Genomic DNA, 14,690 nt, shown 5'->3' with positions numbered 1-14,690 from the left:
AAAAAAAAAAAAAAAAACTGAAAAATCAGGGTGAAAATAGGGATATCAGCCTGTACCTCACAAAATAGGATTTTGGTTACCTACCGGTAAATCCATTACTCGTAGTCCGTAGAGGATGCTGGGGTCCACGTACCATGGGGTATAGACGGGTCCAACAGGAGCCATTGGCACTTTAAGAGTTTGAGAGTGTGGGCTGGCTCCTCCCTCTATGCCCCTCCTACCAGACTCAGTCTAGAAACTGTGCCCGAGGAGACGGACATCTTCGAGAGAAGGATTTAACACAGATAGTGGCGAGATTCACACCAGCTCACACATACAAGGCACATCAAGCTAACTAGCTTGAAACTCAGCAACCGCTGAAACATTACTTACCAAGTAACAATGCAGTACGTAACTAAAAACCAAAGTTGTACTAAACCAGATAACCACTGCAGGAAAATGAAGCGCTGGGCGGGCACCCAGCATCCTCTACGGACTACGAGAAAAGGATTTACCGGTAGGTAATTAAAATCCTATTTTCTCTTACGTCCTAGAGGATGCTGGGGTCCACATTAGTACCATGGGGATGTACCAAAGCTCCCAGAACGGGAGGGAGAGCACGGAGGCTCCTGCAGAACTGATTGACCAAACTTAAGGTCCTCAGAAGCCAAAGTATCGAACTTGTAGAACTTTGCAAATGTGTTCGACCCCGACCAAGTAGCCGCTCGGCAGAGTTGTAAAGCCAAGACACCCCGGGCAGCCGCCCAGGAAGAACCCACCTTACGAATAGAGTGTGCCTTAACAGACCTTGGACACGGAAAGCCTGCCGTAGAATACGCATGCTGGATAGTGAACCTGATCCAGCGAGAAATCGTCTGCTTAGAAGCAGGACACCCAATTTTCTTGGGATCATACAGGACAAACAGAGAGTCCGATTTTCTGTGACGAGCAGTCCTCCTCACATAGATTTTTAGAGCCCTTACAACATCTAAGGACTTTGATGAGATTGAGGAGTCAGTCGTAACTGGCACCACAATAGGTTGGTTGATAAGAAATGCCGACACATCCTTCGGAAGAAACTGCTGACGTGTTCGGAGCTCAGCTCTATCTTCATGGAAGATCAAGTATGGGCTTTTACAGGACAAAGCCCCCAACTCCGGCACACGTCTAGCAGAAGCTAAGGCCAACAAAGTGACAGCCTTTCACGTGAGACACTTGACCTCAACCTCCTGTAGAGGCTCAAACCAGTCAGACTGGAGGAACTGCAACACCACGTTAAGATCCTAGGGCGCCGTAGACGGTACAAAGGGAGGTTGGATGTGCAGAACTCCCTTCAAAAAAGTCTGAACCTCAGGGAGAGCAGCCAATTGTTTCTGAAAGAAAATGGATAGTGCCGAAATCTGGACCTTTACAGATCCCAACCTCAGGCCCATATCCACACCGGCTTGTAAGAAGAAGAGAAACCTTCCCAGTTGAAACTCCACTATAGGAAACTTCTTGGACTCACACCAAGATACATATTTATTCCCAATACGATGGTAATGTTTAGACGTTACTCCTTTCCTAGCCTGTATCAGGGTAGGAATAACCTTGTTCGGAATGCCCCTCCGAGCTAGTATCTGGCGTTCAACCTCTATGCCGTCAAACGTAGCCGTGGTAAGTCTTGATAGGCGAACGGCCCCTGCTGCAGCAGGTCCTCCCAAAGACCTGCATACCAAGACCTTCTTGGCCAGTCTGGAGCAATGAGGATCGCTTGAACCCTTGTTCTCCTTATGAGCTTTAGCACTCTTGGAATGAGTGGGAATGGAAACACGTACACCAACTGGAATACCCACGGAGTCACTAGGGCGTCCACCGCCACTGCTTGCGGGTCCCTCGACCTGGAACAATATCGCAGAAGCTTCTTGTTGAGACGAAAGGCCATCATGTCTATTTGAGCTATACCTCAAAGATCTGTTACCTCCTTGAACACCTCCGGATGGAGACCCCACTCCCCTGGATGGAGATCGTGTCTGCTGAGGAAGTCCGCTTCCCAGTTGTCTACTCCCGGAATGAAGATTATTGACAGCGCCACCGCATGTTTTTCTGCCCAGAGGATGATTCTTGTTACCTCTGACATTGCAGCTCTGCTCTTCGTTCCGCCCTGTCGGTTCATGTAAGCCACTGTCGTTACATTGTCCGACTGCACTTGAATGGCCCGATTTCTCAGAAGATGGGCCGCTGGGAGAAGTAGTGACCGTTGTAGTTGAGTGACTGCGCCCCAGCCCCGGAGACTTGCATCCGAGGTTAGAAGGATCCCTGAATCCCGAATCTGCGGCCCTCCAGAAGGTGAGGTCATTGTAGCCACCAGAGGAGTGAAATCCTGGCCTTTGGCGACAGACATATTCTCTGGTGCATGTGTAGATGAGATCCCGACCACTTGTCCAGGAGATCCAGCTGGAATGACCGAGCATGAAACCTCCTGTACTGCAGAGCCTCGTAAGAGGCCACCATCTTCCCCAGAAGGCGAATGCACTGATGAACCGACACCCGGGCTGGCTTCAGGACATCCCAGACCATTGTTTGTATCACCAACGCTTTTTCCTGTGGAAGAAACACACTCTGCACTTCCATGTCGAGGATCATTCCCAGAAAGGACAACCTCCTGGTTGGTTCCAAATGCAATTTTGGAAGATTCAGGATCCAACCGTGTTCCCTGAGTAGATGGGTCGTGAGAACAATGAACTGTAGCAGCTTCTCCTTAGACGATGCCTTTATCAGCAGATCGTCCAGATATGGAATTATGTTCACCACCTGTCTGCGGAGGAGAACCATCATTTCCGCCATCACCTTGGTGAATACCCTCGGTGCTGTGGAGAGGCCGAATGGCAGGGCATGGAATTGAAAATGACAGTCCAACAGTGCGAATTGGAGATAAGCTTGATGCGGCGGACAAATCGGAATATGGAGGTACGCATCCTTGATATCCAGGGATACCAGGAATTCCCCCTCCTCCAGACCTTATATCACCGCCCTTAGAGACTCCATTTTGAACTTGAACTCCCTCAGGAAGGGGTTTACCGATTTTAAGTTCAGAATGGGTCTGACTGAAGCATCAGGTTTCAGTATCATGAAAAGGTTCGAATAGTAACCTTTGTTGTGCATATGGGGTGGAACTGGTACAATAACCTGTGCCTCCACCAACGTATGGATGGCTTCCTGTAGGATAGCCCTGTCTGCCAGCAAAGCTGCAAGCCTGATTTGAAGAATCGGTGAGGAGGGAGATCTTGGAATTCCAGCCTGTACCCCGGGGACACAGTATCTCGCACCCAGAGATCCAGGCCGGACGACACCCAGACGTGACTGAAATGCCCGAGTCTTGCCCCCACCGGCCCCACCTCCAGGCCGCGCTGTCCACCGTCATGATGAGGACTTTGGCGTACTTGAAGTAGGTTTCTGTTCCTGGGAACCCGCAGCAGCAGGTTTCTTGGATTTTGGCCGACCTCCTCGAAAGAAGGTGTTGGACGGCTTGGTCTTTCTTGCTTTGGCAGTCCGAAAGGGCTGTTATGTAGCTGAAGAAAAGGGTTTCTTCGTAGCAGGTGCAGCTGAGGGAAGAAAAAGGAGACTTAGCCGCTGTAGCCGTGGAAATCCACGCATCCAATGCTTCTCCAAAAAGCGCCTGACCTGTGTAGGGTAGGGTCTCCACACCTCTCCTGGATTCCGCGTCGGCAGACCAGTGGCGCAGCCAAAGTCCCCTACGAGCTGAAACAGACATGGAAGATATCCCTGAAGCCATGGAACCCAGGTCTTTCATGGATTCCACCATAAATCCTGCAGAATCCTGAATGTTACGTAAAAACAATTCAACATCACTTTGTATCCAAATCCTCAAGTAACGTGCCTGACCACTTTACTATAGCTTTGGAAATCCATGCACAGGCAATAGTGGGACATAGTATCGCCCCTGACGCCGTGTATATGGATTTGAGCGGAGTATCAATTTTGCGATCAGCCGGCTCTTTTAAGGCGGTAGATCCTGGAATAGGTAAAACCACCTTTTTTGAGAGTCTGGATACAGACGCGTCCACTATGGGTGGGTTTTCCCATTTTTTCCTATCCTCCTCAGGGAAGGGAAAAGCAACCAGAACCCTTCTAGGGATCTGGAATTTTTTCTCTGGGTTTTCCCATGCTTTCTTAAATAAAGCATTTAATTCTTTGGACGCAGGGAAGGTTAGCGAGGCTTTATTATTGTCAGTGAAGTAAGCCTCCTCAACCTGCTCAGGTGTTGTATCAGCAATATTCAACACATCCCTTATAGCCTCTATCATCAACTGCACCCCTTTAGCAAGAGATGCGGCCCCCCTAAGCACGTCCCCATCACCGTCTGCCATGTCAGAATCGGTATCCGTGTCATCTTGCATAATCTGGGCAAAAGTACGTTTGTGGGAACCTACAGTGGGGGGCCCTGAGGTAACAGAAATGAACCAAACTGCCATAGAGTTCTGTAAAATCGGAGTTGCAGATTCATTCTGTGCAACCCTAGTAGAAATCTGAGAAATCATGGATTTGATAGAGGATAACCATTCAGGCTCCCTTGCTGGTATCTACGCTAAAACAGTGCAATCCTGATTACATGGAATGGGATCATCCTGAGAGGACATATCCTCTGCAGCATATGACACAGAGTCCCTTGACATAGCTTAATGGAAACCACAGACACTCCACACACACACAGGGGAGGACAGACAGAGTTTCACCCCCCAAGAATGGCAAAAGAGACACAGAGATTGGAGCTAACCCACACACAGTGCTTTCAAGGTATAGGGAGACCCCCAACCAGCGCTGACTGTGCACCTTAATAGGTTACACAGCCTTTACACAGCCTCCTCCCCCTTCTACAACCCCCTGGTACCGTAAGATAGCTGGAGTTGAATTGGAGGGACAGCTCTCACTGACAGCGCTTCTGCAGGCAGGAAAATGGCGCTTAACGCTGCTGGGTCCGCTCTGAGAAGCTCCGCCCCCTTAATGGCGCTGTCTTCCCGCTCTTCTGGAGATTATACTGGCCTAAGGAATCTTGCTGGCAGCGATCCCGGGACCCTGACAGGCTTGGAGGTCAGTGTAGGGTGTAGGTGCTGGCTCAGGGCGCCCCTCACAGCACCGCACTATGTACTGCGCTCCATACCCTGTTGCCGCCATCTTCACACCGGCTCCCCGCTTGCTAGGGGGGCCGGTGACTCACTCGCCACTGATCTTCTGGCTCTGTAAGGGGGTGGCGGCATTCTGCCGGAGTGAGCGTTCCCCTGTGGCGGGGAACGTTCGATCCCCTCAGAAGCTCAGTGTCCTGTCAGCGGAGATAGTGGCTCAGACCCCGCAGGGCGGACACTACTTCCCCCTCGCCCCCCTTAGTCCCACGAAGCAGGGAGGCTGTTGATAATAAACTCTAAAAAACAACTTTACTTGAGAAACTCTGGAGAGCTCCCCGAGCTGTGACCGGCTCTTCCGGGCACATTTTCTAAACTGAGTCTGGTAGGAGGGGCATAGAGGGAGAAGCCAGCCCACACTCTCAAACTCTTAAAGTGCCAATGGCGCCTAGTTGACCAGTCTATACCCAGGAGCGGTTCTTGGTCCGGGTAAGCAGTGCCTGCGCCCGGGGCGCTGCGGCCTGGGGGCACGGCCACAGTTACCCCGCAGGCACCGCCGCCTACCCGCACCCCGCTTCCCGGCTGCAGCAGACGCCGTGGGCTGCGTGGGCGTCCACTGCAGCCGGCTCCAATGACAGACATTAGCGGTTAGTATTGACCTCTAGTGTCTGTGCGGCGCTGCTATGGGAGAGACGTCATGACGTCTCTCCCATAGAGAGGAGCCGCCGCGGCCAAACGGAGCAGCAGCAGCGGTCGGGAAGCAGGAGCGGGGCAGTGGTAAGTATTGTTTTTTTTATTTTTGTGTGTGTTTGACAGGGGGCACAGCAGCAGAGGGCACAACTATTAGCACAGCAGCAGAGGGCACAACAGGGGACACAGCAGCAGAGGGCACAGCTATTGGCACAGCAACAGGGGGCACAGCAGCAGAGGGCACAACTATTGGGGGCACAGCAGCAGAGGGCACTATTGAGGGCACAACTACTGGGGGAACAGCAGCAGAGGGCACAACTATTGGGGGCACAGCAAAAGGGGGCACAGCAGCAGAGGGCACAGCAGCAGAGGGCACAACTATTGGGGGCACAGCGACAGGGGACACAACTACTGGGGGCAAAGCAACAGGGGGCACAACTACTGGGGCAAATCTACTGGGGGCAAAGCAACAGGGGGCACAGCAACAGGGCACAACTACTGGGGCAAAGCAGCAGAGGGCACAAATACTGGGGGCAAAGCAACAGGGGGCACAGCTACAGGGGGCAAATCTACTGGGGGGCACAACTACTTGGGGCAAATCTGGGGGCATATATGTGGCCACGCCCCTCCCCTATGAAGCCATGCCCTTACTTTTTGACGCACGCCTACGGCGCGCACTAATTGTTTCGCCACGGGTGGGGGGGGGGGGGGGGGGGAGCCAGTGGAAACTTTCACACTGGGCGCCACAAGGTGTAGAACCGGCCTTGTCTATACCCACGGTACTAATGTGGACCCCAGCATCCTCTAGGACCTAAGAGAAAAAAGCAGGCATTCCCAAGCATTTGCAGGGCGGGTGTCTGACGTCATTTCCGGGCACGGACAGGCTGAAGTGATTGCAGCGGCTGAGTAATTCCTGGACAACTTAGAAACTGCACAAACTCTTTTTGCACCGCTCGGCTGCACATGCGATCGCACACTTGCACAGCGAATATACACTCCCCTGTGGGCGGTGACTATGCAAACGCAGGACTGCAAAAAAAAAACCTAGCGAGCGATCAGGTCTAAAATAGGCCCAATGTGCACTCAGCATAGTACTCATAACCTGGTCAGCAATAGCGTGCATGTAAATTGAAAAACATATAAGTGACACAGACAACATACAAATCACACTGTGCCCTGGGATCCGGAGATCATGACTAAAAACCATGAAATTGGATAACGGGACTGTCTGGCTACAGCTATAACACTATTGGGGAAAATAAGAATTTACTTACCGATAATTCTATTTCTCGGAGTCCGTAGTGGATGCTGGGGTTCCTGAAAGGACCATGGGGAATAGCGGCTCCGCAGGAGACAGGGCACAAAAAGTAAAGCTTTCCGATCAGGTGGTGTGCACTGGCTCCTCCCCCTATGACCCTCCTCCAAGCCTCAGTTAGGTACTGTGCCCGGACGAGCGTACACAATAAGGGAGGAATTTTGAATCCCGGGTAAGACTCATACCAGCCACACCAATCACACCGTACAACTTGTGATCAAACCCAGTTAACAGTATGATAACAGAGGAGCCTCTGAAAGATGGCTTCCTAAACAATAACCCGAATTAGTTAACAATAACTATGTACAATTATTGCAGATAATCCGCACTTGGGATGGGCGCCCAGCATCCACTACGGACTCCGAGAAATAGAATTATCGGTAAGTAAATTCTTATTTTCTCTATCGTCCTAGTGGATGCTGGGGTTCCTGAAAGGACCATGGGGATTATACCAAAGCTCCCAAACGGGCGGGAGAGTGCGGATGACTCTGCAGCACCGAATGAGAGAACTCCAGGTCCTCCTTAGCCAGAGTATCAAATTTGTAAAATTTTACAAACGTGTTCTCCCCTGACCACGTAGCTGCTCGGCAAAGTTGTAATGCCGAGACCCCTCGGGCAGCCGCCCAAGATGAGCCCACCTTCCTTGTGGAGTGGGCCTTTACAGATTTAGGCTGTGGCAGGCCTGCCACAGAATGTGCAAGTTGGATTGTGCTACAGATCCAACGAGCAATCGTCTGCTTAGACGCAGGAGCACCCATCTTGTTGGGTGCATACAATATAAACAACGAGTCAGATTTTCTGACTCCAGCTGTCCTTGCAATATATATTTTTAATGCTCTGACAACGTCCAGTAACTTGGAGTCCTCCAAGTCACTTGTAGCCGCAGGCACTACAATAGGCTGGTTCAGATGAAATGCTGACACCACCTTAGGGAGAAAATGCGGACGAGTCCGCAGTTCTGCCCTGTCCGAATGGAAAATCAGATATGGACTTTTGTAAGATAAAGCTGCCAGTTCTGACACTCTCCTGGCCGAAGCCAGGGCTAGTAACATGGTCACTTTCCATGTGAGATATTTTAAATCCACCTTTTTTAGTGGTTCAAACCAATGAGATTTTAGAAATTCCAAAACCACATTGAGATCCCACGGTGCCACTGGAGGCACCACAGGAGGCTGTATATGCAGCACTCCCTTAACAAAAGTCTGGACTTCAGGAACTGAAGCCAATTCTTTTTGAAAGAAAATCGACAGGGCCGAAATTTGAACCTTAATAGATCCCAATTTGAGACCCATAGACAATCCTGATTGCAGGAAATGTAGGAATCGACCCAGTTGAAATTCCTCCGTCGGAGCACTCCGATCCTCGCACCACGCAACATATCTTCGCCAAATGCGGTGATAGTGTTGCACGGTTACTTCCTTCCTTGCTTTAATCAAAGTAGGAATGACTTCTTCCGGCATGCCTTTTTCCTTTAGGATCCGGCGTTCAACCGCCATGCCGTCAAACGCAGCCGCGGTAAGTCTTGAAACAGACAGGGACCCTGCTGAAGCAAGTCCCTCCTTAGAGGTAGAGGCCACGGATCTTCCGTGATCATCTCTTGAAGTTCCGGGTACCAAGTCCTTCTTGGCCAATCCGGAACCACTAGTATCGTTCTTACGCCTCTTTGCCGTATAATTCTCAATACTTTTGGTATGAGAGGCAGAGGAGGAAACACATACACCGACTGGTACACCCAAGGCGTTACCAGCGCGTCCACAGCTATTGCCTGCGGATCTCTTGACCTGGCGCAATACCTGTCCAGTTTTTTGTTGAGGCGAGACGCCATCATGTCCACCATTGGTCTTTCCCAACGGGTTACCAGCATGTGGAAGACTTCCGGATGAAGTCCCCACTCTCCCGGGTGAAGGTCGTGTCTGCTGAGGAAGTCTGCTTCCCAGTTGTCCACTCCCGGGATGAACACTGCTGACAGTGCTATCACATGATTCTCTGCCCAGCGAAGAATCCTTGCAGCTTCTGCCATTGCACTCCTGCTTCTTGTGCCGCCCTGTCTGTTTACATGGGCGACTGCCGTGATGTTGTCCGACTGGATCAACACCGGTTTTCCTTGAAGCAGAGGTTCTGCCTGGCTTAGAGCATTGTAGATTGCTCTTAGTTCCAGAATGTTTATGTGAAGAGACGTTTCCAGGCTCGTCCACACTCCCTGGAAGTTTCTTCCTTGTGTGACTGCTCCCCAGCCTCTCAGGCTGGCGTCCGTGGTCACCAGGATCCAATCCTGTATGCCGAATCTGCGGCCCTCCAATAGATGAGCACTCTGCAACCACCACAGAAGAGATACCCTTGTCCTTGGAGACAGGGTTATCCGCTGGTGCATCTGAAGATGCGACCCTGACCATTTGTCCAACAGATCCCTCTGGAAAATTCGTGCATGGAATCTGCCGAATGGAATTGCTTCGTAAGAAGCCACCATTTTTCCCAGGACTCTTGTGCATTGATGTACAGACACCTTTCCTGGTTTTAGGAGGTTCCTGACAAGCTCGGATAACTCCTTGGCTTTTTCCTCCGGGAGAAAAACCTTTTTCTGAACCGTGTCCAGAATCATCCCTAGGAACAGCAGACGAGTTGTCGGCATTAACTGGGATTTTGGAATATTCAGAATCCAGCCGTGCTGTTTTAGCACTTCTTGAGACAGTGCTAATCCCATCTCTAGCTGTTCTCTGGACCTTGCCCTTATTAGGAGATCGTCCAAGTATGGGATAATTAATACGCCTTTTCTTCGAAGAAGAATCATCATCTCGGCCATTACCTTTGTAAAGACCCGAGGTGCCGTGGACAATCCGAACGGCAGCGTCTGAAACTGATAGTGACAGTTTTGTACAACGAACCTGAGGTACCCCTGGTGTGAGGGGTAAATTGGAACGTGGAGGTACGCATCCTTGATGTCCAAGGACACCATAAAGTCCCCTTCTTCCAGGTTCGCTATCACTGCTCTGAGTGACTCCATTTTGAACTTGAACTTCTTTATGTACAGGTTCAAGGACTTCAGATTTAGAATAGGTCTTACCGAGCCGTCCGGCTTCGGTACCACAAATAGAGTGGAATAATACCCCTTTCCCTGTTGTAGAAGAGGTACCTTGACTATCACCTGCTGAGAGTACAGCTTGTGAATGGCTTCCAAAACCGTCTCCCTTTCGGAGGGGGACGTTGGTAAGGCAGACTTCAGGAAACGGCGAGGCGGATCTGTCTCTAGTTCCAACCTGTACCCCTGAGATATTATCTGCAGGATCCAGGGATCTACCTGCGAGTGAGCCCACTGCGCGCTGAAATTCTTGAGACGACCGCCCACCGCCCCCGAGTCCGCTTGAGAAGCCCCAGCGTCATGCTGAGGCTTTTGTAGAAGCGGGGGAGGGCTTCTGTTCCTGGGAAGGAGCTGCCTGTTGGTGTCTCTTCCCCCTTCCTCTGCCTCGTGGCAGATATGAATATCCCTTTGCTCTCTTGTTTTTAAAGGAACGAAAGGGCTGCGGTTGAAAAGTCGGTGTCTTTTTCTGTTGGGGAGTAGCTTGAGGTAAAAAGGTGGATTTCCCGGCTGTAGCCGTGGCCACCAAATCTGATAGACCGACACCAAATAACTCCTCCCCTTTATACGGCAAAACTTCCATATGCCGTTTTGAGTCCGCATCGCCTGACCACTGTCGCGTCCATAAACTTCTTCTGGCCGAAATGGACATAGCACTTACCCGTGATGCCAGTGTGCAGATATCCCTCTGTGCATCACGCATATAAAGAAATGCATCCTTTATTTGCTCTAAAGACAGTAAAACATTGTCCCTATCCAGGGTATCAATATTTTCAATCAGGGACTCTGACCAAGCTACTCCAGCACTGCACATCCAGGCTGTCGCTATAGCTGGTCGTAGTATAACACCTGTATGTGTGTATATACTTTTTTGGATATTTTCCATCCTCCTATCTGCTGGATCTTTAAGTGCGGCCGTCTCAGGAGAGGGTAACGCCACTTGTTTAGATAAGCGTGTGAGCGCCTTGTCCACCCTAGGAGGTGTTTCCCAGCGCGCCCTAACCTCTGGCGGGAAAGGGTATAAAGCCAATAACTTCTTTGAAATTAGCATCTTTTTATCGGGGGCAACCCACGCTTCATCACATACATCATTTAGTTCTTCTGATTCAGGAAAAACTATAGGTAGTTTTTTCACACCCCACATAATACCCTGTTTAGTGGTACCTGTAGTATCAGCTAAATGTAACGCCTCCTTCATTGCCAAAATCATATAACGTGTGGCCCTACTGGAAAATACGGTTGATTCGTCACCGTCGCCACTGGAATCAGTGCCTGTGTCTGGGTCTGTGTCGACCGACTGAGGCAAAGGGCGTTTTACAGCCCCTGACGGTGTTTGAGGCGCCTGGACAGGCACTAACTGATTGTCCGGCCGTCTCATGTCGTCAAACGACTGCTTTAGCGTGTTGACACTATCCCGTAATTCCATAAATAAAGGCATCCATTCTGGTGTCGACCCCCTAGGAGGTGACATCCCCATATTTGGCAATTGCTCCGCCTCCACACCAATATCGTCCTCATACATGTCGACACACACGTACCGACACACAGCAGACACACAGGGAATGCTCTTAACGAAGACAGGACCCCACTAGCCCTTTGGGGAGACAGAGGGAGAGTTTGCCAGCACACACCAAAAGCGCTATATATGACAGTGATAGCCTTATAATAAGTGCTCCCTGTATAGCTGCTTTTATAATATAATTTTTGCCACTATTTTGCCCCCCCTCTCTTGTTTTACCCTGTTTCTGTAGTGCAGTGCAGGGGAGAGACCTGGGAGCCGTCCTGACCAGCGGAGCTGTGTAAGGAAAATGGCGCTGTGTGCTGAGGAGATAGGCCCCGCCCCTTTTTCGGCGGGCTCGTCTCCCGCTCTTTAGTGTATTCTGGCAGGGGTTAAATATCTCCATATAGCCCCCGGAGGCTATATGTGAGGTATTTTTTAGCCAAATAGGTTTTCATTTGCCTCCCAGGGCGCTCCCCTCCCAGCGCCCTGCACCCTCAGTGACTGCCGTGTGAAGTGTGCTGAGAGGAAAATGGCGCACAGCTGCAGTGCTGTGCGCTACCTTTAGAAGACTGAGGAGTCTTCTGCCGCCGATTCTGGACCTCTTCATGTTTCAGCATCTGCAAGGGGGCCGGCGGCGAGGCTCCGGTGACCATCCAGGCTGTACCTGTGATCGTCCCTCTGGAGCTGATGTCCAGTAGCCAAGAAGCCAATCCATCCTGCACGCAGGTGAGTTCACTTCTTCTCCCCTAAGTCCCTCGTTGCAGTGATCCTGTTGCCAGCAGGACTCACTGTAAAATAAAAAACCTAAGCTAAACTTTCTCTAAGCAGCTCTTTAGGAGAGCCACCTAGATTGCACCCTTCTCGGCCGGGCACAAAAATCTAACTGAGGCTTGGAGGAGGGTCATAGGGGGAGGAGCCAGTGCACACCACCTGATCGGAAAGCTTTACTTTTTGTGCCCTGTCTCCTGCGGAGCCGCTATTCCCCATGGTCCTTTCAGGAACCCCAGCATCCACTAGGACGATAGAGAAATATCTATTAAGGAGTATTTGCAGCTGTTTTCGGGGGGAAATATTAAGTGTACCCTGAATTTGGCTCCCAGTACGCATAATGTACACGGTACAGACCATACAGGATTATTATATAATGTCCTCTGTATGTTTATTCCTGCCATGCTGTACTTCTTACTGACCCATTGCTGTTGTGCAGCTACATTATTGCTCAGTCTCCTCATAATGAGCTCTATATCGGAGACTTGGCCAACATATGGCTGTCAGCTGGTGTGGAACTACAAGTCCCAGGCAGACAGGCTTCATCGTGAAGTTCCACCACAGCTTGAACCACTCCTGTGCAAAATAATAATAATTATGATAATGAGCAGTCCCATGCCATGCCACCATGCCTGCCCCCTGTGCTCCCCCAGCAGTGCTACGTGTCCTGTCCCATTCACCTGCCACCACGCCTAAAAGGGGCAGCAGATTATCTAGTTTAGCCCACCCATCCCCTCAGCCTGGGCAGCAGCTGACCTGGACATCGGGCTCTGGGGGCCATTCGGTGTTTATGAGCAGATCATATAAAATATTCTCCTCAGTGTTCTCGCAGTCAGCAGGATCGCCCGGCGCCGCCATCATTACTGCTGGCAACTGCGCTGACGTGTACGGCGGCCGGAGAGGCCCAGAATTCGTGCACTAGTTGGCGCTGCTGTGTTGTTTACTCTTACAGTGAATGATGTGACAGGTGCAAATAAGGCGCATAGCTTGTGACATAGCGTGACTCGGCTCTTACCCCGCAGCTTAGGTTGTCAGCAGTACGAAGTATTTCAATTTGAAAACTTTAGTCCTTGTTTAATCATTTTATTTAAAATTACTCAGACTTTATGTAGTCTCACTAATTTAATATGCGGCTAATTGGCGCAGATCTAGGCCGTCCAGCATGTACAGTATGTGGCGCCACCCCGCGATGCGTTCGCGCTTTAATTGTGAATGCATTGATTAGAGGTTGACCCCTGGCTGCGTTGGCAGGCGGTCCGGCACAATTTTTTTCCTCGGATCGGCTGCGTGTGACTTCATGCAACCGCCTCAAAAACGGTTTGGGCATGCCTGCGTTGACAGACCGCGCCCACAAAACGCTGAGACTACATCCCCCCGACAGTCGTCTCTGTCAATCACCTTGCGGCGGCATCCTGGTAGGATGCGGCCGCATGGTGAAGGGACGCGCACAATGGCGCACGGCTGAGTCCAGGTCTGAATAGCCCCGAACAATCAATGACATAAAAACCAGCGATGGCCGATGGTTTTAAACAGCTGTAAGGAGACGTTTTGGTGCCCTGTACCAGAGAGTGTGCCCCCCCCCCCCATGAAAAAATAAAGCACATTAGCCACACATGGAAAAACTAAAACACACTGGCCCTTGCAGGGGAAAAAAACATTGCCCCCCCAAAGGAAAAAATAATAAAACACATTGGTCCCCACATTGTATGCCCCAGTCCCTGTTACAGCCCCGCTCATAGTTATCAACCAGTAGCTGTGTGCATGGCATAGGGTGCTGGTATATAGTAGTGGCAGTTAGATATTAGAGATGAGCGGGTTCGGTTTCTCTGAATCCGAACCCGCACGAACTTCATGTTTTTTTTCACGAGTCCGAGCGACTCGGATCTTCCCGCCTTGCTCGGTTAACCCGAGCGCGCCCGAACGTCATCATGACGCTGTCGGATTCTTGCGAGACTCGGATTCTATATAAGGAGCCGCGCGTCGCCGCCATTTTCACACGTGCATTGAGATTGATAGGGAGAGGACGTGGCTGGCGTCCTCTCCATTTAGATTAGAAGAGAGAGAGAGAGAGATTGACCTGATTTACTGGAGCTTAGGAGTACTGTAGAACTGTAGAGAGTGCAGAGTTTACTAGTGACTGACCACAGTGACCACCAGACAGTGCAGTTTTATTTAATATATCCGTTCTCTGCCTGAAAAAAACGATACACAGTGACTCAGTCACATACCATATCTGTGTGCACT

The 14,690-nt window shown here is 50.6% G+C and overlaps 1 protein-coding gene across 3 annotated transcripts in view; it reads right to left on the bottom strand.

The window, feature by feature from the left end:
- The window catches only part of NBAS (NBAS subunit of NRZ tethering complex), a 1,316,984-nt gene extending 1,303,610 nt beyond the window's left edge, over positions 1–13,374 (bottom strand). For all 3 annotated transcript variants that reach the window (XM_063915380.1, XM_063915382.1, XM_063915381.1), the window contains exon 1: positions 13,203–13,374. In XM_063915380.1, the coding sequence (XP_063771450.1) occupies positions 13,203–13,307 (105 nt within the window). In that variant the 5' untranslated portion in view covers positions 13,308–13,374. The remainder of the gene's footprint in view (positions 1–13,202) is intronic.
- Between the last annotated feature and the right edge of the window lie 1,316 nt (positions 13,375–14,690).

This window comes from Pseudophryne corroboree, chromosome 4, assembly GCF_028390025.1.
Source record: "Pseudophryne corroboree isolate aPseCor3 chromosome 4, aPseCor3.hap2, whole genome shotgun sequence".
Classification (NCBI taxonomy): Eukaryota; Metazoa; Chordata; class Amphibia; order Anura; family Myobatrachidae; genus Pseudophryne; species Pseudophryne corroboree.
Note: the sequence above shows the minus strand (reverse complement) of the source record. Positions and strands in the feature narration are given on the sequence as shown.